Genomic DNA, 25,348 nt, shown 5'->3' on the forward strand with positions numbered 1-25,348 from the left:
ATCACTTCCTGCATTCCTTAGGTCCAATTAGCTGTATAGACCTCAAGTCTTCTCTGCCAAGCTGGTGATTTACATAAGAACACCCTTAAAACCTCTTGCTTAATTGCCAGCTTCCAGGCCTGGTTATTCCAGGTTGTGGAACTCACTGTGTGCCTTTCTGACTACAACTTGTGTATGTAGAGTACACCTTGCACAAAATAATCAATAACTCTGAATGTCTCGAATTATTTTTTAAGTGCAGGGCAATTAAAACCTAGGCGTGATTTGCAGTTTATTAGCCAGCAGCTCTGGAATAGTTCCGTTTGACTGTGGTGCCTTGCAGCACCACATGAAAACATGAATTACCGGGGAAGCACCGCGTCTGGCAGGAATACAAACTTCTGGCAGGAGTACAAACCTTCCCCAGCTCAGCTCAGGGTCAGGGCCTCTCCTGGGCCCGCACCGCTGGGTCTCAGCTGAGGCCCCAGCGTTGGCTGCCTCACAGGGGCCTCAACCCCCTCCCGGGGCCTCGGGCACCCTGAGTGCGGATCCCCACACTGCCATAGAGGCAGGCCGGGTCAAGGGGCGGTAGAAGCACAGACAGCGGGGGCTCGGTGGTGACGCCGGGGCTGGAACCGCCCGCGGAGCCACCAGGAGCCTCCAGGCCAGACGGGAGCTCCCTGAGGCGGAGCAGGGGAGGGGAAGCCCTGGGCCTGCGCACTCCTCCCGGATGTCCGGCACCGCCCCGCCCACCCGCTCGCCAAGATGGCTGCGTCTGCGGCTCGCTTCGCGGCTCGGCGGCTCTTTCTGCCCTGGTCTGCTCGCCTTGTGCGGGCGTCCGGATCGAGGGATCGGGTAGGCAGCGGCGCGGGGAAGGGGAGGGAGGCTCGGGGAGCCCAGGCACCTCCCGGGGCTCCCTACACCGGTGCTGAGGCTGCCGCAGGGGGGGCGGTGGTTGGTGGCCTGGCGGCGCTGTGCAGGCTGGGAATTGTAGTCCTGCTGCAGGCGAATGGCTGCGTGCGCTGTCCCTGCCGCTGTGCATGGCGGGAATTGTAGTTCCGCCCGGGTGAGGTGAAGGTGGCGGCCGCCCCTGAGGGGGACACGGGGCTCCGGGGAACGAGCGCGGGTGCTGCCTGCCCCGGGCTTTTGCCGCCTGCTCCATGGGGACACAGGTACCCCGTATCGCCCCCCGGTGCCGAGGCGTCGGCATCTCGCAGCCGGGGCGTGGCGTGCAGCGTGGCGGCTGAGGCGTGGTGCCTCAGAGAGGGGCAGCAGCAGCCCCACCGAGGCACGGAGCCTGCCCTGCTCACCCCGGGGCAGCTCGGGGAAAGATGGAACCTTCCTTTTCCCCTCGGATTGCATGGGGGCTGCCCCCAGGCCCTGATCCCTGGGCTCTCTCCTTTTCTTATTATCCTCATCTTCCCAGTTTGAAACCGAAGCTGCTCTTTCTAAAAACAGAGGGGTAAGATTTTGGTTTTAAACACAAGATTATTCTTTCCCTACAATGCAACGTAGCAGTGGAAATGATCCCTTGCAACAGCCTCGTCTGGGAATTTGTGTGCTGGGGAGCAGCTCCATGGAATGGCCCCCGAGGTACGGGAGGACAGGAGGCCTGAAGCTGAGCCAGCATCTCAGAGGAGGTGATGGGTCTGTACCTGCCAGGCAGCTGGGCTGTGGCAGCGGGTTCAGGGCTCCTCAGTGTCAGGAGGACGTGTTCAGTGACTGGGAGTGAGTTCAACAGGGTGAGTGTGGGCTGGAGCCTGTTCAGATGTGTGCATCCCAGAGAAGACAAAGCTTTAGACTTAACAGCATCCTGCCACTACCTATGGAAATGTTGTCAGGAAGACTGTCAGGCTTTTCACAGCAGAGCATGGTAGCAGAGTGAGAGGCAATTGGCAGAAGTTGAAAGGAGTGGCGAAGCTGGATATGTGAAAAACTTCTTTGTTTCCATGAGGCAGCCAAGCAATGAAGCAGGCTGCCCGTAGAGGCTGTGCAGGTTCTCACTGTCCTGAGAGGCTTTTGAAACCCAGCTGTAAAAAAGTTAAAAAAGCAAACTGGTCTGACTCCTTAGCTGATTGTGTTTGGAGCAGGAGGTTGGACTACATACCTCCTGGGGACCCTTCAGGCTTGGCTTGAGCTGTGATCCCAAAATATATGTTTTAAGAGCTCTAGCCTTTTGGTATTCCAGGAGCAGAATGGATGAGAACTGGATTTTGTACTTTCATGGTAAGGGAAAATCTTTGTTTATTTGATACATTTTAAATTTTTGGAATAGCTTGTTTCTTGAGGTGTGTATTTGGGATACATATCTAAATTTCTTGATGTTGAAGAAGTTTAATAAACTTTTTTAGCCTCCATCTTCCCTTCTTTTCTATGGCATTTTGATTTCATGTGTTTTAATTGCCCTGTGATTGGATAAAAGGGGTTGATTTCAGTATTTGTCCTTGTTCTGAACAAGGAGTGACTGTGATTTGCAGTCCTGGACATAGGCCCTTGGACCATATCTCACTTCACTTTAGAAAAAAGAGCCCAGGGTTACAGCTGTTAAAGGATGTATTGAAGGTCCTGCAAGCTGTTGCGGGCAGAACAGGGAATCAGATATGGCTCTGGATGTGGCTGGCTGATGGTAGTAACAATGCTGTTCTGTCAGATCTTTTGATTTGGAGGTAAGCAGATGTTGTCTTCATGGTTTTAATTATCTTCATGTTTTTCTTCTGAGTCAGGTAAATGTATCCCTGAAGTGAAATAGTGGTAAAGAAGTGCTCAATCTCTTCTTTCTAAATGCGTGCTTTAAAGAAAAGCCACAAACTTAAGTTCAGTTATACATTTTTCAGAATGTCACCCTAGGATGTACCTTAACAGTCTGAGTGTGATGGATGCTTTTTCCTTACAGTGTGTGCATGTTGGAACTGACAGGCTCAGAGCCTCCAAAGCAGCAACAGAAGTGATCTTAAATGTTCCTGAAACCAGGGTGAGTCCTCTGGAAAATGGCTTGCAAGTAGCTTCTGAAGACTCTGGACTATCAACATGCACAGTAGGTATCTTGTTAAGGGAAGAGTATTTTGTAACTGTTCATATGTGTTCATTTCCTAAAGTGCATTCTTTGAGTGCTTGTTAACAATTGTTCTTAAGACTTACACTAGGAAATGGAAGTCTTAAGGCTTTTATAAATGAATTATGATAGAGTTTTTTTGTGAAGGTCAACATTTTCATCTCAAAAACCTTTCTTTAAGAAAAAAAACATTTTAAAATAGGTCTTGAAAATCCAAGTGTTGTTCATACACAAAAGCAGCAAGCTGCATTTTAGATGGCAAAATGACTTCTTTTTTATTTTTGCCCCATTGAGGTTGGACTTTGGATTGATGCTGGAAGCAGGTATGAAAATGAGAAGAACAATGGAACTGCTCACTTCCTTGAGCATATGGCTTTCAAGGTGAGAATCAGTATTGATGTGGAAGTTTACAATGGATTTCTAAGTTATTTATCTGTACCCATCAATGATAAGAGTGTTGCCAGAACTGTGTAAATAAATTCTACAATTGGAGGAGAGAGAAAAAAAAAAGTAAAAAAAAAAAAAGTAGACAACTTAGGCCTAAGGGTTTCCATTAGAAAATTAAGCTCAAGTCCTAGTTTTCTGTAGCTGCCACACCACTATGGATTAGTAACACAGGTCTAATTTTAACTAACCTTTAACTTCTTGTGGTAGTCTTAAAAGATCATAGTCCTCCTTTTGCCACCTTTTAATTTTCATTTTAGAGCAAAGTAGGATTTACATCTGACTTTCAAACTTGGAGAGATAAGTATGACAGTTTTCTTTCCAGAAGGCTTTCTCTTGGCTTGACTATTTCAGTAAAGAAGTAATAATGGTGAGTAGATGAATTCAAGGGTCTAGTTTGATTCTTCTTACTGTTTTATTTCAGGGAACAAAAAAGAGATCGCAGTTAGACCTTGAACTAGAGATTGAGAACATGGGAGCTCATCTGAATGCATATACATCCAGGGAACAAACTGTGTATTATGCAAAGGCTTTTTCAAAAGACTTACCAAGAGGTAACTGCTGTCATTCATGAGAAAAGGAGCAAAGAAAAAAATGCTTATCCAACCCCTGATAAGACAACACAGAATAAACCTTTTGCAGTGTAACAGTCCCTTCCTTCCCAGGTGGAAAGTTCTTTCTTGAACTTCACAGGAAAGTGAAAATGCAGGTTTGGAAAGGAGACTGCTGGGAGGGAAGTTGATACTTGAAACAGTTTTGTCTTCAGATTCCTGGAATAAAATATCTTTTGAACTGCTCCTTCCTGCAGAGCAAATATTTTGTTCCCTTGTGAAGTGTATTAGCAAATCTTGAGCCACTTGGTGTTTGGGGTGGGTTTTACATTTGGTACCAGATTTTTTCTGGTAGTCTGAAAATACACTTTCCATTCCCATCTCTCTTTTCAATTAGCTGTGGAAATTCTTGCTGACATAATCCAGAACAGCACCCTGGGAGAAGCAGAGATTGAGCGTGAGCGGGGAGTTATACTGCGAGAGATGCAAGAAGTTGAAACCAATTTACAAGAAGTTGTCTTTGATTACCTTCATGCTACAGCCTACCAGAAAACAGCCCTAGGACGGACAATTTTAGGACCCACTGAAAATATCAAGTATGTCCAAATCTGTGGTTGTCTTTGACTGTGTGGTAATTTTTATATGTTGGAAAGACACATCTGAAAATGTAAGGAACAGCATCAGGTGGTTTTTTGATAGCTAAAATTGTACTGCATATAACTGCATAAAGAATTCTGCTATTGCCTTATTTCCCCTGTATGCAGGCATCAAAGAGTATGTGAACTTCAGATATCTGCTGCGTGGCTTCGTTGTTTGCACAATTTTTCTCTTGCTTGTTAAAAATGCAGATGGCACAAAACTGGAAATCCTTCTTTATCCCCTTGGTCAGGCATTGGGTGTTACCATAAATACAGCCATATTTGCACTGCTCTTTTAGCATTTGTTTATGCCAGGGCAGGACAGGAGACTGCTAAATGGGATGTTTTCAAATTGGCATGAGGTCACCAGTGGATCCTGTCTCCACCTGACTGAGTTGTAATTCTCATTCCTGTTAAGGAAGCTAGAAGAGCTTTGGAAGGCAAAATGTATCAGGTTCCTCTTTGCTTTCTAGGAAGTCACCACTATTTTAGCTTTCTGCCTTTATGCACAGCACTGTGCATTGACAGAACTTGTGTATGGTGTATGGTATTCTGTTGTTCTATACATCTAGCTCTTCTTCCTCTAATAATTTTTACTGACTCAGTAGTGATATTTCTTTGGCTGTTTTCTAGATCCATAAACCGTAATGACTTGGTGGAATACATAACAACACATTACAAAGGACCCAGAATGGTCCTGGCTGCTGCTGGAGGTTAGTATTGGATATTCACCCTGGATCATGTGAAACTGCTTACAACAATGGTCTTTAAGTTTCTGGGAATTACATGATGAATTGCTCATTGTTCAGTAGGTCCTGGGAGTTCATTGTTAGCCCTGCAAAGTTATCCTTTGAATTTCTGTTCCCTTTTTCCCTCAGTAATATTCCAGAAACATTCTTAAACTAGTAACCAGAAGTGAATTGGAAGCTAAGGTCATTCTTCCATGTGGACAGGAAAAAGAAGGGTCTAAAAGGAGCTCAGTGGGAAAAGGGGAGTAGCAAGCAAGGCAGAGAAAGAGAAATAACATTGAGGCTTGACACTGAGAGCAGATGGCTTGATCTGGTGTAATATTAATAGAAGCCTATTGAGGAAAGTTAAGGAGGGTGATAATGATTGCCTTGCTCTGTAATGGTGAGGTGTGAGGAATCTGCAAGTGTGGCATTCAAGAGGGGGGAACAATAAGTTACTGGTTAGTAGAATCTTTTAATTGCACAGCGATTTAAAGTAATTGTTTACAGAGTAACATTACAAAGTATGTGAAATATCTTTGTTCAGGGGTCTGTCATGATGAGCTACTTGACCTGGCAAAGTGCCACTTTGGTAACTTGCCATCTGCTCCAGAAGGAGGACTGCCACCCCTGCCACCTTGCAGCTTCACAGGTAGTGAGGTGAGCTTTTTGATGGCTTTTTGAGCTGACCCATAAATCCCCTGTGAGTACAACTGACACGTGCTCTCTGCTGAGGATAAAGAGCTTCTCAGCCATAGACTCAACAGGTTAAGAGGTTTCTTGGACCCATTGAGGGCAGTGGAGTAGCTGCTTTCAGAAGCAGGACTTTCCAGCCTTTTTCAGACAAGCTTCCCTGCTGACACTTTTTCTGCTTCATCAGTTCCTGGAGCAATACCTGCCATACCCAGTTGCTGCTTTTATTTCCTTGGCTGTGGTGTTGGAGCATTTCCACTTGTTTGGAATCACTGATTTAATGGATATGGCAGAGAACTGAGGCATCTGAGTTCTATTCCAAGCTCTAGTCAGATTTTACAAAATTGCTGCTCTTTGTCATAAAATGACCTGTAATACCTTTTATGTATGTGGCATTAGGCTTGCTGTTGGCTAAGTGCTCCAGAATTGCCCCAGGTAAGACTAGTTAAGGCAAATACAAGATAAAGCTTCACATGCTTTGATTTTTGATGCTCTGCGTGCATGCTTTGAAATCCAGATGTGATGGAAGTGTCTGCCTCCTGATTTAACTTCCCAACTACATCCCTGTGTATGGATTGTGCTGCATCTACGTTTATGTTCCCACAGATTCGTATAAGGGATGACAAGATGCCCCTGGCACACATTGCCATAGCTGTGGAAGCAGCTGGCTGGTCACACCCAGATACAATCCCACTTATGGTAGCAAATACTCTGATAGGAAACTGGGATCGTTCCTTTGGAGGAGGCGTGGTGAGTGGAACCTGACAGCACCTTCTTGCTCTGAATGAGGCTGGTGGGATGCTGAGGTATCTGCAGCTTGGGTACTATCCATACAGACCCATTCAGACCTATCTGAGGCTTGATTGCTACTTCTGGAGGTCTTTTTTTGGCATGGGAGAGGAGGATCCAGTCCTGACTCTGAATTTCTTGTCTGAGATCTGGGAAAATCTTAGGAAGGGGTTCTAAACCACCTAAATAGGGCTGTTCTTGGAAATTTGAGATTACATGCAAGGAAAGAAAGTGTTGAGATGAAGAGATGATAATGAACCTCGTAGGTTTTGCTGGCAACTGTGATACTACTGCATGTTCTGTCATAATTGAAATGAAAACAGGAGACCATGGAGGTGACTAGTAGGCTTTCAAAACACTTAATAAAATGTGTTTCTCCTTTGCTTCAGCAGAATTTATCCAGTAAACTTGCTCAGATTGCCTGCCATGGTAACCTGTGTCACAGTTTCCAGTCCTTCAACACCTGCTACACTGATACAGGCCTGTGGGGACTCTATATGGTCTGTGAGCCATCTACTATACAGGACATGGTGCACTTTGTTCAGAGAGAGTGGTAAGCTAACAATTGTTGCTCTGAATAGATTGTTTTCAGTGAAGGAATATAATTATATAAAGAAGAATCCCAGTCATTTAAAGAGAATGTTTTTGTTTCTCTGCTTAGGCTTGCCTGGACTAAACAAATGCATCCAGTTGTAAACTTTGACACTCAGTACACAGTCCCAACAATCAGTTCCTGGCAGCCTTACTTGGAATGAATAGCTTATGCTTTAGGTTTGGTTTTCTTTTTTTGTCTAGGAAGAGTTAATAGTATCAGTAGTTAAAACATTCTTTGTAGTAGTTAATACCATTCTTTGTACAAGAAAATAATGCAATGATGGGTTTTTTTGACTTGCAAGTGACAGGACTTAAGAAAATGCATCAAACATTTAAGAACACTAAATCAGCAGTATACAGTATCCATGAACTGCATATTTGACAACTGAAGGAGTAAATATTCATGAGAGTAATGAATGCAGTTACCTACAAACACCATTAGTAGTTGCCCTTTCTGCATCTGCTCTCCCATGTGATGTACCAGGTGGTGGTGTTACATAAACCTCTAGTGAGTACATAAGGAAATGAAATTATGTGTGGTAGGTGAGCTGTTAGATGGACTTTTGAAACTTAGGATTCTAGTTACTATCAATTCATCCAAGGCTTAAATCTAAACTGAAAATATGTGTATAGGTGCAACTGCAATGCTTGAACTGCATTAGAAACAGACATATGAAAAAGCACTGATTTAAAACGGGTGAAAAACAAAAGTTGAATGAAAACTTGAGGAGTTTCTTTAGTTACATAGATCATTATACCATTATTCTGTGAAGGCTCTGTGGAGAAAAATGGCATAATTTTAGCTGTCCCTTTGCTGCAGCTTAGCACCAGGGAAGATATGAACCATTCCTGGTGATAAGAACGTGTTGAGATATCCAACACATCCCCCTGTTCTGACAAAGTGTTCCTTATGCAGCGTGGTGTGTAATTATCTCACTGAGAGCCAGGAAGTCAGGGATTGCCTTCTGGGCCAATTACTGCTAGGTGCTTGGCTCCTGCTATCTTAGTAACAGCTGTCCAAGGATAGCAAGTATGGACTATAATTGGCTCAGAATTTTCATTTAATAAGTTGTTTTTCTGAGGGGAAAAACTTGCTCTTAGGTACATAAGTATGCTTCCAAAAACCTCTACACTTATGCTGCTGCTGCTTTGCATCCTATGGCTCTTTTCCATATCAAATTCTCTTACCCGCTCTATCTATAGGGAAGATGTGCCTCATAGGTCTACTAATGTATATGCATGTCATTATCAGAGGCAATCTTGTGTCCTACAGGTTACCATTATTTAATGCCTTTGGATTTAAACTATTTTTCAGGGTAAGACTTTGCACAAGTGTTACCGAAAATGAAGTAGCTCGAGCAAAGAATCTTCTAAAGACAAATATGCTGCTACAACTTGATGGTGAGACTTAGGAGTGCTTTTTATTCCTAGTGGAGTTGTATGCTGATAACTGACATGTATTTCCCCTCATTTTAGGGTCCACACCAATCTGTGAAGACATTGGAAGGCAAATGCTGTGTTACAAGCGCCGAATCCCAATTCCAGAACTTGAAGCAAGAATTGAAGTAAGTGGTACTTATGTTACAAGTTAGGCTTATGTAACTTATGTTTTAAGTTAGGCTCTTAAGAAATGTAATCATTACAGGATGTAACAATATAGAAGCTGCCAGACTATTTTCAACAGAGAAAACTTCCACCTGTTTTGTTGCCTGTTCTCTTGGGTTGTACAAAATTAAGATCACTGGCTCTTAATCCTTCTTCAAGTTGGATGGGTAGTGAAAATTTCTTTTTACCTCTTCTAGGCTATTGATGCCCAGACTATTAGAGAAGTTTGCACGAAGTACATCTATGATAAGCATCCTGCAGTTGCTGCTGTGGGTACGTTGTCAAAGTTTTCCTACTCTCCCGTAACCCCTCCACAACAACCAGTATCAGTTGTCATGGCCAACTTTCTTTAACTTCCAGGTCCAATTGAACAACTTCCAGAGTATAACAAAATCTGCAGTGGCATGTATTGGCTTCGTGAGTAGTGAATAACAAGAACTTTCAGTTTGTTTTGAGCTTTTTTAAAAAAAAAGCCAAACCAAAAATAAACAATTACACCCCTGCTTAAAGCCTTTGAGTTGGAGAAATGCACCTGAGAAGATTAAAACTCAAGAACCAGACAGTTCTGTGTGTTTGTATAATTAAGGAAGGAATGAAAACATGTACAGTATTTGCATTTTTATTATAAAACAAAGATTGTCAGTAAGAGTCATTTCTTGACCTTAGTAGCATTCATCACTTGTTCTTGAGCAGCTTTCTTTGCTTTGACCATTTCAACGAGTTCCTGGAGAGTTGGAAAGAGAGAGATACTTATCTTATTATGGAACTTGTTAACAATGCTGCTGTTCTGAACACTACACAACCTGAAACACTCTAGCTCTCAACATATAGAGGAATCTAAACAGTTTAATAACTTAAAGCAATTTCTCTTAGAAATGCATAAATTAATGGAAGGCCAATGCTCATCTACATCTGCTGTATCAGGAACTTTACCCACAAAAGGTTAGGGATACAACTTCACCATCTACAGGAGCTTGCTCTCAAACTGTAAGAGATTTCACAAGACAGACTTCTCTTCCCAGCTTCCAGAACCACTACTACCACTTGGCCCTTACTGCTCTCTTGGGGATGAGTTACCAAAAGAAAAAAAAAAAAAAAAGAAAATAATTGCTCCACATTGTGCTAGTTTACTGTTGTCAGCTATTGTCTTTAATAGGGAAAGCAAAAACAAAAGCAAAGGATTTTAACAAGACCTGGGCTAATTACAGCCCTAGAAGGAGATGAGGTGCCCTACCTTGTATCGCTTCATGCAGTCTTTTTTTGACCGGCCTGGAACAGCTGCTGCTATTTTCTCCCATCTTTCTGGAGTATTTACTGGATAAGTCTTCAATGCCTGTTCTAACAGCTTTTGCTCTTCTGTAGTCCAAGGGGATGAATCCAAAGGTGATCCTGTTTTTAAATGCAAAAATGGCAGTAAGAAAAAAAAGTACATAATAAGGAGTCTGAGATAAGCCTAAGAAAATATTGTCAAATTTATTACAGTTGATTTTAAATCTTTGCTGTTCTGTAATACAGCTAATCTGTTGTCTGATTCAAGGACTTCCCCAGCAGCAAAAACGAGAAGCAACACTGAAAACAACACAAACTGCCTGGACAAGTGGCCCTTGGGATCTTTAAATAAACAGAGAGAAGTCAGAAGGTTACGTCTTCAGTTGTCAGCTGGGTTCTAGCTGACTGCAGCTGTCCTGTGAAGCCACATCATCACAGCAGCAATGAAGCTTTTCCTTTGTGTTTCCTCACTGAAACACATTGGCCTTCTGTAACTGTCTGGAAAATTTGATGGGAGATGTTTGGGGCTTAACAGGAGACCAAAGCTTAGCTGTAGGATGATCCTGTATCTCAAGTGCATCCCCTTTAGGTCTATACTTAAAGTGACAGTGTAGCACCTTTTGAGGAACAGGTAATATCTTAACCTGTTGCCTCATATGGAAGCCTTTTAAACTGTCACTGTTTAGTTAACTGCAGTTTGTAACGTGTACAACCCTCAAACTCCATAACAGAGCCTGGATTACTTTATGAGAGAGAGCCTGGATAGTAAGTAAAACTTACTATGTAAGTTTTAAATTTGTTTGTAAGCAACTCTTCTCTAAGTTCCAGATTACTTTCTTACTAAGATGCACAGGGGAGACAGCTCTCCAAGAAACTTTCACCTTTACCTTCAAATCGTTCTGAGGGGGCAGCACTGTCCATCTGAGGCACCACACCATGTTCTTTTTTAAATTTGTCAAATGCTTTCTTGTTTATATCATCTTTCTGATGAGGGTCTGTGAACAACAGACATTGAACAGAGTAATTATTGCAACAAAACTGAAGCCAGATATAATCATAGAAATATTGTGTAGCAACTATTGTAAACCAATAATCATATAACCAAAAACCCCTAATTCCTACTTCCTTTAAAATGATGGTCAAGAGGTTGGTAGATAAAAATCTTCTGGGGTCCAATAAGCTTTGCTTCCAGTGTCAGGCTCTCCAACCCCTGTCCTGCTCAGATGAATACTTTCCCTGTATAAACTTAAGCCTGAATTGGCAACTTCAGTGAAATAAAGAGGGATTATACTCTAAAGTAAGGGTTCTGGTACAAACCTCTTGCCTAGAGAATAATTGTGCCAGAGGGGCAGCAACACTGAGAAACTGTGGGTCTCATAATACTGCAGGTATTATGTTTGGAATGGATAAACTTCTTGAAAACCTTTTTCTTCTATAGTGGAACATTTTGATTTTCCTTGAGAACTCATTCCAAGCTCTCTAGGTTCTATTGACCGCAAGAGGAGATAAGACATTAATTTAGGTGTCTTACTCAGGTGCTAAATTCCCTTTCATCTGTTTGAAGTAGCACTATGGGTTCATCAATTGCAGTTATTCTGGATGCTTTCCTTTGTAGAGGGCTTCCTCTGAGGCCTGTTTGTCTCTCTCTAAGTGTGGAGGAGCCCAGGCAATGTGTGTGGCCCAGACACCTTTGTATCAAGTGAGATCAAGAGAATTCCCAAGAGTTATCCATGACTTCCACAACATCCATTAGGTTGAAAATACTGACTCACATAAATGCTCCTCAAAATCTCCAGTCTGAACTCCCATTTCTTTTGGGCTTTTACAGAGGATTTTCTCATAATGGAAAATCAGGCTGTACAGAAGCATGCAGACTATCTTGTTAAAATAATAATAATAATATAGATACCAAGCTTTTGGAGGCTCTTTGCTTTATTGATGACATCTTTTGCTGTTCGTTTTATTCCAGTAGTAGAGTGCAAATTCATGTAATTGGCAATAACTTCCCACCTAAACAAAGAGCAGAAAGGTAAACCAGCATATTAAATAACAGCTTCACACAAGCTATGGTCAAGCTCCCATACACATTTATATTATTAATGGTAATTATTCTCTTAAGAATTATGGGAAACTCTGCATTTAGTGACTGAAAGCTTTCCAGGATAGTTACCATGAGAGTTTATGGTAAACTCTCATACTCATTTAGGTATGATTAAAGTTACCTGGGAGTAGATATAAACTAACCCTGTTTCTGTTGCCCCCCAGAATAATACCTACTTATGCATCCAATAAAAGGGCTTCAACAGGAGAGAGCTGGAATAGGCATAGCCCCAAAACTATTCCTAATGTAATTTCCTGTTGGAAAATGGAATGTTTGCACCTGGCCAGACAGGAGGATTGTATCTAGGTCTGTGTTCTCAGAGAGTAATCTTGACTGCTGAGCTGCAGTGCTGAAACAGGGACTGGTAGCATCTCCATACAGAGTATGGCAGCTTGGTTTTGGTTTGTTTTTTTAAATTAAGCATCCAAATCTTGTAATGGAAGACTTCAAATCTGTGGATCCTAAGTGGAAGAAGGCTTTTCACTCCTGGGAAAGAACAGGATTTAAGGCATATGCCTCTTCGTGATGCTATTAGTAAGCTCATTGCCAATACTGCTTGCTGTGAGTCCCAGCCTTTCCCTTTTCCCCTGGCTCTGCCCTAGATGGGGAACTTCACCTGTTTGTACCTCTGGATGTTTTCCTCCTTGTGTAATGGAGAAACTAGCCTTGCATTCATGATGGAGCTACTGGAAGGAGCTTTTACACGTGGATTCCTACCCATCATGGTGTTGCAGTCAGTGTTTGGTGGTGTTCCCTGCTTTAATGACTGGAGCCTGTACTTTAGTGAGCCCTGTGCAAACATGCATCTCTGCACAATCTTGCTGACAGACTGAAGCCCAAGTTTTAGGGGAAACAAGCTAAAGGGCCTGAGCTAACTCCAGTGACACAGAGCATGGTACTACAAGAAGACAAACTACAGGCTGCACAGTTGTCAAGGAAAAGGAAGATGTAGTCTTTATACTGACATCATACTTGGGGTGATCTGAAAATAAGATGTATTATGGTCGCTATTAAATGAAAAACTGTTAATAGGGTTTTTAAACCCAAACCCGACAAATACCTTGAGTTAGTCCCTGCTGGAAAGAGGTTCACAGCTTTAATTAATAACTGTAAATCATCCTCTGGCCAATTTTTGCTTCCCCCTCCACCACCAGTGGTTGACTTTTCTGAACTCTTTGTTGCTTGGCGCATACGAGCTTCTGCTGCTTCTTTCTCTCTCCTTATTTGTTCATTTATTTCTTCTATCTGAAGGATTGTAGACAAGCATTATTTACTTATTTTTACATTTTACATTGACAGAAATCCCACTCTCTGGAATTGTTCTGAGCCTTGAATTTTGCTTAGTTTCTGTTCAAGTATAGAATTGAGAAGCTTACCTGCTCCAGTATTATTTCCCCCTCCATCCTGTGCATAAATTTGACCATCACAGATTAGAAGCTGCAGCAAGAATCTCTTACAAATTCACCAAGAAATTAAATACTCCCAGGCTGAAAGCAAAACTTCTGAATATAGTGTTCAGGGCCTGGCTAACACCTAACTTGCAGACACAGATCCACAAAAGTATTACCAACCCAAAGTGCCTAGAGTGAAGGCAGTTAAACATCCATGTTGATTAAACATCCATTAAATCTTCCAACCCAAGTGCTACCTATGCTTTGTCATGTCAGAAATTCTTAGTTACTATGGTTGTACTAAGTTAGCATTACTGCAACAACCCAGATTTTAGATACTAAGTGCCTACTGAGGGTTAGATGGCCATGTGTAGTTTGTTAGCAAGCAATTCAGCAAAACTGAAGTTATCCATTGCACTGCTTTGTGAACTGCTGTCACATCTTGTGGTGTGACATATTTTTAATGTGTCTGCTTCTGAGCATTCCCAGCCCAGTCCTGGCAATATTAAAAAGCTGAGCATTTAGGCACGTTGGCAGGATGCTCAAAATAGGTTTCTCTCTGTCTATTTCATAAAACAATCTTCCTGGCAAGAGGGAAATTATCTGATAGGTAATTTTTATTAATGCAGAAATGGAACAGTTTTAACAGAGACAAAAAAGTGAGTCCTGTGTTTGGAACTGTTCTGCAGACTGGGAGACTGGATTCAATCCCCTGTAGGACAAGAGGGATTCAGGTCTTTTAGTTGTCTGCTGAGTAAACCTGACCCTGGGATAGGGTCAGATCATATTCACCAAGGAAGAACATTCACAGCCAAAGTGCATGAGAGAAAGCACCTTATTCTTCCTGCAGGATCCGAGTTCAGCTGTATTAGCCCAAATGGCTTTTCCCTGCTGGCTAATTTAGAGAAATTCTTGCAGAGTTTTATAAAACTCGATCACAAGTGTCTTGCTTTTCCTATACTTTGGTATCCAACCCACAGGTCATTCCAGTGCCTACAGCACTTGATCCTTTAGTGTCTAGCCCCAGATCATGAATACCAGACTAGGATTTTTTTTCTTGTGTAACAGAACAGGCTAAGTCCACCCTCCCTACCCTCTAGGTAAGTGCTACCCATTGTTGGGCAAAATTAAATTCCTCTGCTGTTTCTATATACTACTATACAAATGGTAGGTCTTCTGTCCTTTACTAATTAAAAATGCACATTTCTCTCTCAGTTTGCCCTGGCAATTTTACCATCCAAGAACTGCACTACTTAAAATGGAGCAGAGACCTCAAACTCAGGTCTTTGTGCTTAACAGGCAGGATTCCACAGCTGCTATGTTGTATCTTACTTTGTAAGACGTAGATTCAGCAAATCAAATGAATTCTGTTATTTTGATTTGACACGCAGCATAATTACCTGTTTTACTACAGCCGCCTTTCCTCCTTCCCTTGTTGTGGATGTAAGTGCTTCATTCAAGCATTGCAGACTAAAAATAAATTATTAAGTTACAACGGATAGCTAGTAGAAAGATAGGTATCAAAGTGAATATAAGTCAGCAGCAGGAAAACTTACCTTGCTAGCTCAAGACGATCACAAAGCTTTTCCACCTCCTCCATCATTTTAACACAATCTGCCTCATTATCAGAAAAGTAATTCCAGTTCTGGAAGCAGAAATACATGTTCTACAAAGTTCTTGAACTTTATTGTTGTGTTCCTTCTGACAAAGGCTTAACACACAGCATTCTTCAGCCACTGCTGTGCTTGGACCCGTTTGGTCAGCTTTACTTATAACTCAAAACCATATGGTAAGTATGTTCTTTAGCACTTTGCTTTTTACCAAGCTCACTTTCCATAGTCATCTCCAACCACAACAAACAAGCAAGCATGGCAGGATCTGATCTAAGCAAGCATAGTCATTTCACTGCTGTAACCTGTACCTCACTATAATAATATTTAGATACCTTGCATGTTGTTCTCAGTTTTTGCCTTTCTTTCTTGATAGCTTTCTTCTGTATCTCTTTTTCCTTTTTTGCTACCAGTGCTTGTTGTCGGAATTCTTCCTCCTCCTTTTCTTTTGCTAACCGTGCTGCTTCCAATTCTGCTTGTCTTTGCTGCAATCAAAAGCAAAAAAAACCAAACACAAAACCTCAAAGTCATAGTTTTATAGAGTCATTCAGTACTAAGATTTACTGTTTCTGGATTTGGTGGTTAGTTTTTTTATTGTTGTTGTTGCTTTTTTTTCCTTCAGTACATCAATACTTTAACTTTGGTTTTCCAATAATTTTGAGGGAAGTGATAGAACATACACCAGTTAGCATTAAACCAAATACTCACTATGAAGACCCCTAGTTTATAAATCCTGACTTAATTTAGAATGAAATTACAAAACTGCAGGAAAATTTCTATGTCTGTCCCAAGACTACAAGCTTGGAAAAATGCAGCGCTCCAACATTTCTTCTGCATCATTATTAACACGAAGTCTCACATTGCTCCAATGCTGGCTTTTAAGGCACTTTTTAGCACCTTTGCAGTTCCCTTTGATTCCTGGTACTCCTTTCACAGCCGTATTTTCCAAACTGTTATTTTCTGTATATTAACTGAATACATTGTTACCTCAAAGTGTTTCCTACCAACCATTCACAGAGCAGAAGCACAAGGCAAGCAGCTGTATCCACTTTATACAGGAAAGTCAGCTGCCTCTAAACCAGAGGAAGTGTATGCAACAACAAAACTCAGTTTTGAATTTTTTTGTTTCAGATCTGTGCTTCCTGTTTTCATCTAATTCTCTAAAGGCAAATCTTGTCAGTCACTGCCTGGAACACAGGGATCACATCTTTAAACCTCAATGTAGTTCTAAGAGTAGCTTTCTTATCTAGAAGCTGAAGCAGTGATCAGGTGTGAATGAGCTGGGGGTTTTCAGCTCAAATAAAGCAGTAAACTTACTTTTTCTTTTGCCTCCTGTTCTTTTCGTTTTGCTTCTACCTTTGCTTTCTTCTCTGCTTCTTTCTTTGCCTTTTCTTCCTCCTTAAATTTCTTTATCCTAGGATCACAGCTGTATGCATTGTCTGGCAGAAAAAAAGGATGGATCATATGCAAAAGAAAACCAGGAGATTTCCACTGTTAGTTAACAAATCTCTCTTTAAAACTTCTGCAGTTTATAAGCTCACCAACAAGTGTCCTAATTCTGTTCATTTCTTCTTTTTTTCTTAATGCTCTGGTAGCTCTGTTCTGCTTTTCAATCCACCTCCTTTCATCTCGACTAAAAAGGTAAAAGCACAGTTAGTTCCATGCTAATAGAGTGTCACTCTGCTAGGAATCTAACAAACTTTTTAAAAGTTTCCCCACCCAGATGCTCTTTTCTGAATACTTCAAAAAAAGACTTAAAAAAATTAAGTTCCAGGCCCCAAGCTCACATAAAAAAATGCTAAGTGCTTACACAGTTACATTAACCTCACACCTGACGAAACAAGCTGCTTATCTGTCATTGCAGGGAGTGAGATCAGGGACTTTTATTTTCAAAATGCAATCCACTTCTTGACCTAACATTACACCCAAGCACAACAACTGAAATGCTGGTACACAATTTAATTAAAGGACAGCAATATACTCAAAGTTAATTATCTCCATTTTCCAGAATGTAGGTCACATCAAGTAAAAGCACAGAAAGAACACTTGCAGTGAAATACTGTGACACTCTGGTAAAATCATGCCAGATTCAGTTCAGTAGAATACATCTGATGTTAAATAGATTAAAAATTGGCTGACTAGTCAATGCTTAAGTCAAGAAAGTAAAACTCTTAGTGGGGGTCTATATCCTCATCTACACAACCAAATACAGAACAATATACCTCAGAACACAGAATACAATCCTCAGAATAGGAGACTATTACAAGTAGACTGAAGGTTTAAAACAGGAGCAACATCACCTTTGGCATCTGAACAGAAGCTAAAACATAGTTCTCTTAAGTACAGCATACTACATGCCATCTGTCTAAAACTTTTAAAAAATGACACTAATGACAACAAGGATAAGCACAAAAAAGAGCTTGGCAAATAATTCAAGAGCCTTCCTCCAATGACAAGCCTACAGAATAATTTATTTTAATTTATCAAAATTTATCAAAAAATCTGTGTAATTTATCAGAAATACAAAAGATACAGAATTGATCATAGTTCCTACACAGAACCTTCACTGGGTCCAGAGAGGCTCAAAAAATTTGACAGCAGGAAACGGTAAGAGAAAAGGAAGAAACACCTACCTACAGTCTAAATATGGCAGGCTTTAGCCACAAAGCAAGCTGACCACTGAATTTAACTACAAAATGGATTTCTATTCAAACTTGGGAAAAGAGGTTCATACAATGCAAGTTATGGTTGTGTTCTGTGAAACAGAATGTTAGGTGACATAATCTGGGGATCTGCCCTAAACATTCAGTGTACGAATGATAAAAATATAAATGTAAATTCCAGCAGCAACCTGGTCTGAGTAATTCAGCAACTATGAATACCTCAACAAATACACTGTTTTTATTGAGGTCAAGCCATCAGAACAAATCTCTCTCAATTCTAGAAAGTATCACTTGTCTCAGCACAATTTAATAAAGACATGGTGAGAGAAATGGTACCTGCTTACTCATCCACTCTGTTCTGGCTCCAGGTTTAACCTGTGCTTGGGACTTGCTGTAACTGGAAGTCTGATCTTAGATGAACATGAATTGCAAAGCACCTCAGAAACACCTCTGGGATGCAAGCAAGAACTACTTCAACTACTCAAATAAGAGAAACAGAAGCCCACAGTCAGTCCAATTCAATTACATGACTGACTATTAATCTGGGAGAGTGGGATTCAATCTTAGTTTGGCTACTTTTCTTCCTATGACCTGCAGTCAAATAGAAACTTGGAAAAGTTTACTGTATCAATCTCTCAATCTCCTGTCAAATTTCTTTTTACTTACATACCATTCTGCTTTTTCTTTTTCCTCTTCATCTAAATAGGAAAACTCTCTCCAGGAATTAAAATTATACCTAAAGTAAATCATAAAAAAAAAAGAAGGAAAAAAAAAAGAAAAAGAAAACAGAAATATTACAAATAATCTACCTTTTTTTCCAATTAATTTATTACAGGCAATCATACTGTTTTTTACAATTTATAATACATAATTTACAATTCTACTGCAGCTACAATGGTTCCACTGTGCTAAGTCAGAACACAAGATGGTACTGGCAGCAGTGATGTACATCTCTGTACTGCAGGACAAGAGTGTACTTCAGGATAGGATCAATCTCACCAACTCTGAAGTGTCTGTGGTGCAGCTGTCTTATGTTCCCATTACAGACAATGGAAGTATAGTGCAGTCTGTAGAGTTCAGGGAGGAATTACATTTAATCTTTATATAAAGATCTGTATTTGGCAGATACTGACTTTATTGGACTAGACAGACCTCCCTTAACTAGGGAGCTTAAATATCTGGTAGATGCCTCCACTGAACACACAGGTTAGGTGACATGAACCCCTCTTCTAGTCTGTGGGTCAACCCAGTTCACAACCATTGTGATCAGAGTACTGTCAGAAGCTCCTCCTGGAATTGTGAATTTACCATGTGGATGTCTTAACTAGAAGAAAACCAGCCCAGTTTGTGGAAGGCACCAAACAGCCATGAGGTAATTTCATGATATCACTAGGTCAGAGAAGGCCACAGCCAACAACCCACATCCAAAAGTGTCTGAAAGCCCTGGTTGTCACAAGTCTTGATTACTGTGAATAGGAACTGAGGTACTGGCTAACTTACCAAAATGAATAGAATGCATCTACCTCTTCAAATGATGAGTTCATGTCCCCAAGTTTAGGAACATTTTTCTTATTTGACCACCTGAAAAGAAATGGATATAGTTTATGGATACACACACACACACACATATATATATATATAATAATACTTCATAACATGGCACATGTTAAGTATACAAAGTACCAAAACAGAGGCTCCCTCCCACCAGTACAAAAGGGCACCAGGAAAGAGGAAGAAAACAGGAGAGTTCCTTCTAAACATCCTTCAGATTGGCCTCTATTGGGGTGCTCTGCCCAGAAAAACAACTCCTCCTGCCAAGTCTGCTGTGCCTGCAAGAAGACTTGATGGAGCTCAAAGCTGCCATTGTAGATACTCAATTCTCCACACACAATCTGGTAGAGAAACTTACAGAAAGTGCACAAAAGGTGCTCTGGGGATAACTCAGGTCTGTGGTAGTCTACAGAATTTTCCCAATATCCTAACAGAGTATAAGGTAATCATGTACACTCTGCCTCCATTCCATTTTTTCCCTACAAAAATCGAAATCTTCCATAGGCTTCAGAAGTTGTTATTCCATGACACAGCACCCATTTCCAAGCAGAGAAGGGAACAACCCATCTGACACTAACAGATCCAAGTCTGAATCTCTGGAATACTTGGTAAAAGTTTTAATAACTGTACTTAAAATAATAAACAGATAGTTCAGAGAGTGTTGTAAAGTGCTTCACGTGATAGAACACTTTTTTTCATACAGGTAAAAGGTGAAATGCTTTTCTATTGTGATAAACTTGATACAAATTGGCAAGCATGAATCAAATGCAGAAAAAACATCACAAATGCAGAAAAAACATCACACCTTAAGAGAGAGCCACCAAATACTGATAGTTATATTTATCTTCTCTTTTAACCAAATAAATTGTGAACATAACTACTGTCTTCTCTTAAAGTCTCACCCTCACAAGGTGAGAGGAAATAATAAAATAAGGGATATAATAAAAAATAAGGAAATAATAAAAAATTAGTATTTAGAGAATACACATGCCTGGTATAGTAAGATGAAACAAAAAGACAGTGGAGCTGAGAACAACTTTAGAAAAAAAAAAAAATCTCATGGGTCCCAATCAATGCCACCAGTGTGACAGATTTAGATTATTTGAAAGTTAAATACTAGATAATTTACTATTTTACTTGTATTCCATTTCTAGCAAATTAATGCATCTCCCAGCATCTGTTAGAATCACACCTGTTACAAACATAAATCCAGAAGAATTTGCAAATGTTGATTCTCCAGCAACAGCAAAGGCAGCCTGACACAGCTTACCTGGCATTTCTTTCAAAAACTGGTGAAAAAACTTCAAAGAAGTTTTCTTTTGCTTCACTTTTGGAAGGTACAGAGTTATCAAAAGTAGGATCTATGCTGTTAAATGCTCGTCGTTTCACAGGATCAGATAATATTTCATAAGCTGAAAAAAAGTTACCATATGAAAAACATGTGACTAAAATGAGTCTTCCCCACAAGGTGGGAAGGTTCTAAATGTTTAAAAAGATGCTCTCAGATAATTCTGTACAGCTTGATACTTCTTTATTTTAGTGACACCAAATAGCACTGCTGTCAATTCCTTTGCAACTAAGGAGAAGAAAAATGTTTATAAAAACAAATACATTTAACCATCAAAACGTAACAAACTAGATTATATTTAAAATAAACTTATAGCAGTAAATTTGGTTCAGTCACTGAAAGTTTGGGCATAGTGTCTTCAGGCTTTTATCCTATACCAGATCCTTGCAGGTAAATTGGCAAAACAATCTACTAAGATAGGCATGGAGTAAAATCAGTCCCTAAATTAGTATGATGCCAGAACTAGCAGAAACAGGATCCATTTATTAGAGTTTTTGCAGCTCATTATGAAGTTGTACTGAAATTTGGAAAGATTATAAATCACTACAGAGCTACGAGCCAGAACATGCACCTGCTCCCAGTTTTCCTGTCTGTACATTCCTGAAGCTGGGGAGCATCACATTGCTGAATCTTACAACACTGTAGCTTCAGTGAACTCTTGCTTTCTCTCAAGGAAGTGTGGAATGACTCTGTCAGTTCTACAATGCACACTGTTTTTCAGTAAGAGTGAGAAGTCATTGGGGGAAACAAATTTGTGTGGTGATCAATAAATGGGATTCTTTGACTGTGTCCCTGGACAGAGAACACTGCACCAGGAAGGTCAGATCTAGAGGGTGATAAGCTGGAGGGGACCTTGGTGCTCTGTGGTTCTGTAAACTGCTCTCACTGCACATATTAATGCAGAGATGAAAGAATGCAAGGGACCAGCAATGAGTTGCTGTCTGCCAGTCTTCCCTTCCCTTCTAGGAAGGGACATCCCTCTGCCAATGCTCTAAATGTCCCCAGTTATCCTCCACCTTGAAACCCAGAGCTCTGATAACCCTCATACCATTTTCCTGATGCAAGGAATTCTGTTTGCATCCATAGGTTCCTCTTTCACTTCAGAGATGTCCCTTCCATACAGATCCCTAGTTCTCTACCCAGACACTCAGCTCCTCCAGCACTGTAACTCCCACCCTTTCCTTTGTCACACTCAGCTCCCAGTCCCACCTACACACTCATCCCTTTCCAGGTTTCTGCTCTCCCTTCCATTACTGCTTGCTCCTAGTGCAGATTCCCCTTCCCTACCACTGCATTTCTTTCCTCCAAGGTGCTGCCTGGAAGAATTACTCCTCTCCCATCCCACTTTGTGCTTTCCTTTCTATTTATCCTTTAACATAGATCATAAGCAGTTAAGGGGAAATATGTTTTTCTCCTTGCACACAGAGCACAGACCACGTTCCTGAATTCAAGTGCAGGGTGTTCTTCCTATAAATATCTGCCAGTTTCTAACATGACTGCAATTATGGAAAAAAACTTCCTTTGGCAACTTCCTTCCTTTTGACAGCACTAAGGGAATCCGAAAACATCATTAGCTTGTCTTAACATTTTATCTAGTATTGTAAGACACCCAGAAGAATCATAGAATCACTAAGGTTGGAAAAGACCTCTAAGACCATCAAATCCAACAGTCAAGAAAGTTCAGAACACACAAATTCCAAGATCTTCCCCCATCCCAATCTTATTAAGTAAAAAAAAAAAAACAAATAAAAACTCATTTAAAATAAAAAAAAATTAAATTCCAAAGCATTTCTAGAGGCCTAAGTCATTAGGTTGAGAGAGTATGTAATGAAGGAGATAAATTGCTTACCTTTAGTTATGCATGTAAAATAATCATTATCACCTTCTCCTATCTGTTCCCCTGCAGCTTTTCGCTTGTCTGGATGGTGTTTCAAAACCATGGATTTATCTAGCAAAACAAAACATTTGCACATAAAGTCATAAAGTCAAGGTGAATGTTCAGTTTAGAGAAGAGTCCAGCTATAGCAAAGAATTCTGGGGTGGGACGGGATGCATGCAAATGCATTAGGTTTAGAAATGCTTCATCATCAACAGTTTATTTCTGACAGTTTATTTCATCAGTTTATTTCTGATAAACTACAGTAATTCCAACTGAAACTCCTCTGAAGAGAAACTTAGAAAATAAACTAAAAAGACAAGCCCCATAAGACATCAGGAAGAAACCAGATCTGAGTTAATGAACATTCTTAGATTTTACATTATTGACAGAATTCAAATGATTTCATCTTTGCTGGGACACAAAATAGCAACAACACCTGAAAGGTAAGAAGGAAGGGTACTCACGAGCTGCTTTGATTTGTTTCTGAGTAGCCCTGTATCGTACACTTCCTAGCCCAAGAACTGCATAATGGTCTTGATTCTGAAGGGAAAAAAAAAAGAATCCTAACACTGATAAATGCAACCTAAAAAGCCACAACACAACACACACATAAAAACAGTTCTTCTCCCCATCCTTTAGAAGGACGATGTAGAATTAATCTCTCTCAATAAATATTAGAAAAAGGCTATAGAAACAATTGTCATAAAGGCCTTAATTATTGATTAGCCAAGCACCAATAAAGGAAGACACCACTACAGACATTCAAGTAGCTTAACCTAAACTGCATCAATGCACTAGACCCTAGAAAGTCCAATTATTGGAAAACTGAGTTGCTGTCTTTAGTATTAAAGAGTGGTAACAAAATTTCAGGATAAGAGATGTGGCAACAGGGAGAAGGGATATTTCCACTGCTAACAGCCAGTAAAATGAACAGCAACAGCTCTAAACTATGATCTTATCCTGATGTGTGCATGTGTTTACCTTTATTGACTGGTTACAGGTAGGAAATACAAACCCAGCTATAATGCTAAGGGACACAAACCCATTCAGATGGGGAGGAAGGAGGTCTTTAGCAGCTGGGAATGGCAAATAGCTTTGACAGGAAATTTCTAGCAAAAACAAGACTAATCTATATCAACAGGATACCTTCCAGTCCTTTGGATCAAGGGTTTTTAACATTGGAAATTCTTCAAGCTGCAATTCCTCATCCCCTGACTCTTCAGAAAGCTCCTTCTCATCTTCTAGCTCCTGGAAAGAGGCAGAAACATTTATGTTTCTCCTCTTAATAAATGCTTCAAACCATCTTCCCACAGGTTCCACTTGACAGAGTACTGATGCTACAAGCAAAAACATAAAAGCAACTTCACCTTCTGAGGTTTAATTATTTTTTTTTTTTTTAAATTAAACCCCACCAAAGCCCATAGAAGCCCTGCATCACACAAAGCTACGGATTGCCAAATCTCCCAACTCGCTGTAAAGACACCAAAGTGCTTTACAGATTGTGGGCATCAGGACACACGCTACCAGGCAGCACCTTCCACAGGCTTCGCTGCGCTCTCAGATGCTGAAAGGCGCGTTCAGGCTCACGGAACGCAGCGCTAAGGGACACTTCAGCTCTCCCTGGCTGTGGAGATACCTGCGGCAGGGACTCCACATCTGGATGGATCTCCCTGGCTCCCCGCTACCAGGCCCCTCCCTCCGGCAGCCGAACCCCACTTGTTGCTCCCAGGGCGGCAGACGCAACACGTGAGGAGGGCAGCGTTAAAAGTGAAAGAAACGGGAAAGTTGCCCAGAAACGGAAAGATTTTCAACTCCAACATCTAAGCAGGAGTTTGGAGGGGAGGTTGTTCCCCGCATCACGCTATGTTCCCTCACATCAGGAGGCAGCCCCGGGAACCCGGCGAGGCGGGCGGCAGCGGGCAACGACACCCCGGTTCCCCGCCGCTCCGCCGCCTCCGCGCCCGGGTACCGGCGGCAACCCCGCGGCCGGGCCGCTCCCGCCTCCCGCCCCAGGGCCCGGCGGTACCTACCGGCAGACAGCGCCCTGGTGACGGCCGTGAGCTGCCCCTCCCGGGCCCTCCGCAGCATGGCGGCGACAGCGGCGGCGGCGGGCGGGCCGGAGCGAGCCTGGGGCCTGGGCGGCGGGCGCCGCTCGCCTCGCCTCGCCGGTTGCCTGGAGCCGGCGCATGGAGGCGCCCGGAGAGCGCTTCCGGGGCGGCGGCGGCGTGCGGCGGGATAAGCGGCCCGGCGAAGCCCGGTCCCCTCGCCGAACCCCTCGTCCCGCTGCTCGCTCCACGCCTCCTGCCCGCACCGGACCGGCGGCTCGGGGCGCTGCGGGTTTAACCGGCGCTGCGCATAACGCACCGCTGGCGGCGGTGTCGAGAGGAACTCTTCATCGTGGGCAGCGGTGCCGGGGGGAAGGAGATATCGGCGGCTCGGGGTTCTCGGCGCACACGGACCGGT

General features: G+C 41.7%; 2 protein-coding genes across 5 annotated transcripts; one reads left to right on the forward strand and one right to left on the reverse strand.

The window, feature by feature from the left end:
• The first annotated feature begins 720 nt into the window (after positions 1–720).
• On the forward strand, positions 721–9,725 carry PMPCB (peptidase, mitochondrial processing beta subunit). 2 transcript variants are annotated; one of them, XM_030454867.1, is made up of 13 exons: positions 721–834; positions 2,873–3,013; positions 3,326–3,412; positions 3,900–4,029; positions 4,424–4,622; positions 5,298–5,377; positions 5,940–6,052; positions 6,692–6,835; positions 7,267–7,427; positions 8,784–8,869; positions 8,945–9,033; positions 9,271–9,346; positions 9,434–9,725. In XM_030454867.1, the coding sequence occupies exons 1-13, from the start codon at positions 745–747 to the stop codon at positions 9,496–9,498; spliced, it is 1,461 nt and encodes a 486-aa protein (XP_030310727.1). In that variant the 5' UTR covers positions 721–744; the 3' UTR covers positions 9,499–9,725. The 2 variants fall into 2 exon arrangements, with proteins under 2 accessions (XP_030310727.1, XP_030310716.1); XM_030454856.1 differs by having other exon boundaries at positions 7,264–7,427; positions 9,434–9,635.
• On the reverse strand, positions 9,639–25,322 carry DNAJC2 (DnaJ heat shock protein family (Hsp40) member C2). 3 transcript variants are annotated; one of them, XM_030454827.1, is made up of 17 exons: positions 24,916–25,045; positions 24,032–24,222; positions 23,350–23,425; positions 22,856–22,954; positions 20,929–21,070; positions 19,608–19,688; positions 18,778–18,843; positions 16,986–17,077; positions 16,762–16,883; positions 15,780–15,929; positions 15,391–15,479; positions 15,235–15,304; positions 13,504–13,688; positions 12,252–12,352; positions 11,230–11,337; positions 10,308–10,462; positions 9,639–9,797 (listed from the first exon to the last, which is right to left on the reverse strand). In XM_030454827.1, the coding sequence occupies exons 1-17, from the start codon at positions 24,971–24,973 to the stop codon at positions 9,723–9,725; spliced, it is 1,860 nt and encodes a 619-aa protein (XP_030310687.1). In that variant the 5' UTR covers positions 24,974–25,045; the 3' UTR covers positions 9,639–9,722. The 3 variants fall into 3 exon arrangements, with proteins under 3 accessions (XP_030310687.1, XP_030310705.1, XP_030310695.1); XM_030454845.1 differs by lacking the exon at positions 24,916–25,045 and adding an exon at positions 25,250–25,322 and having other exon boundaries at positions 9,682–9,797; positions 24,032–24,133; XM_030454835.1 differs by having other exon boundaries at positions 9,682–9,797; positions 24,032–24,133; positions 24,916–24,991.
• Positions 25,323–25,348: the final 26 nt, after the last annotated feature.

The sequence above is a fragment of the Calypte anna genome, chromosome 1, assembly GCF_003957555.1.
Source record: "Calypte anna isolate BGI_N300 chromosome 1, bCalAnn1_v1.p, whole genome shotgun sequence".
Lineage (NCBI taxonomy): Eukaryota > Metazoa > Chordata > Aves > Apodiformes > Trochilidae > Calypte > Calypte anna.

Bases quoted from the DNA above. Each gene is read 5' to 3' on its own strand.
- PMPCB (XM_030454856.1), top strand. From the start codon at position 745: ATGGCTGCGTCTGCGGCTCGCTTCGCGGCTCGGCGGCTCTTTCTGCCC. The intron at 835-2,872 runs GTAGGCAGCGGC...TTTTCCTTACAG, and splicing joins CGTCCGGATCGAGGGATCGG to TGTGTGCATGTTGGAACTGA. The intron at 6,053-6,691 runs GTGAGCTTTTTG...ATGTTCCCACAG, and splicing joins GCAGCTTCACAGGTAGTGAG to ATTCGTATAAGGGATGACAA.
- DNAJC2 (XM_030454827.1), bottom strand. From the start codon at position 24,973: ATGCTGCGGAGGGCCCGGGAGGGGCAGCTCACGGCCGTCACCAGGGCG. The intron at 19,689-20,928 runs GTAAGCTGTGTC...ATTTCTTTTCAG, and splicing joins GTTTTTGAAAGAAATGCCAG to GTGGTCAAATAAGAAAAATG. The intron at 17,078-18,777 runs GTATGTAAGTAA...TTACCTTTTTAG, and splicing joins GAAAAAGAAAAAGCAGAATG to TCGAGATGAAAGGAGGTGGA.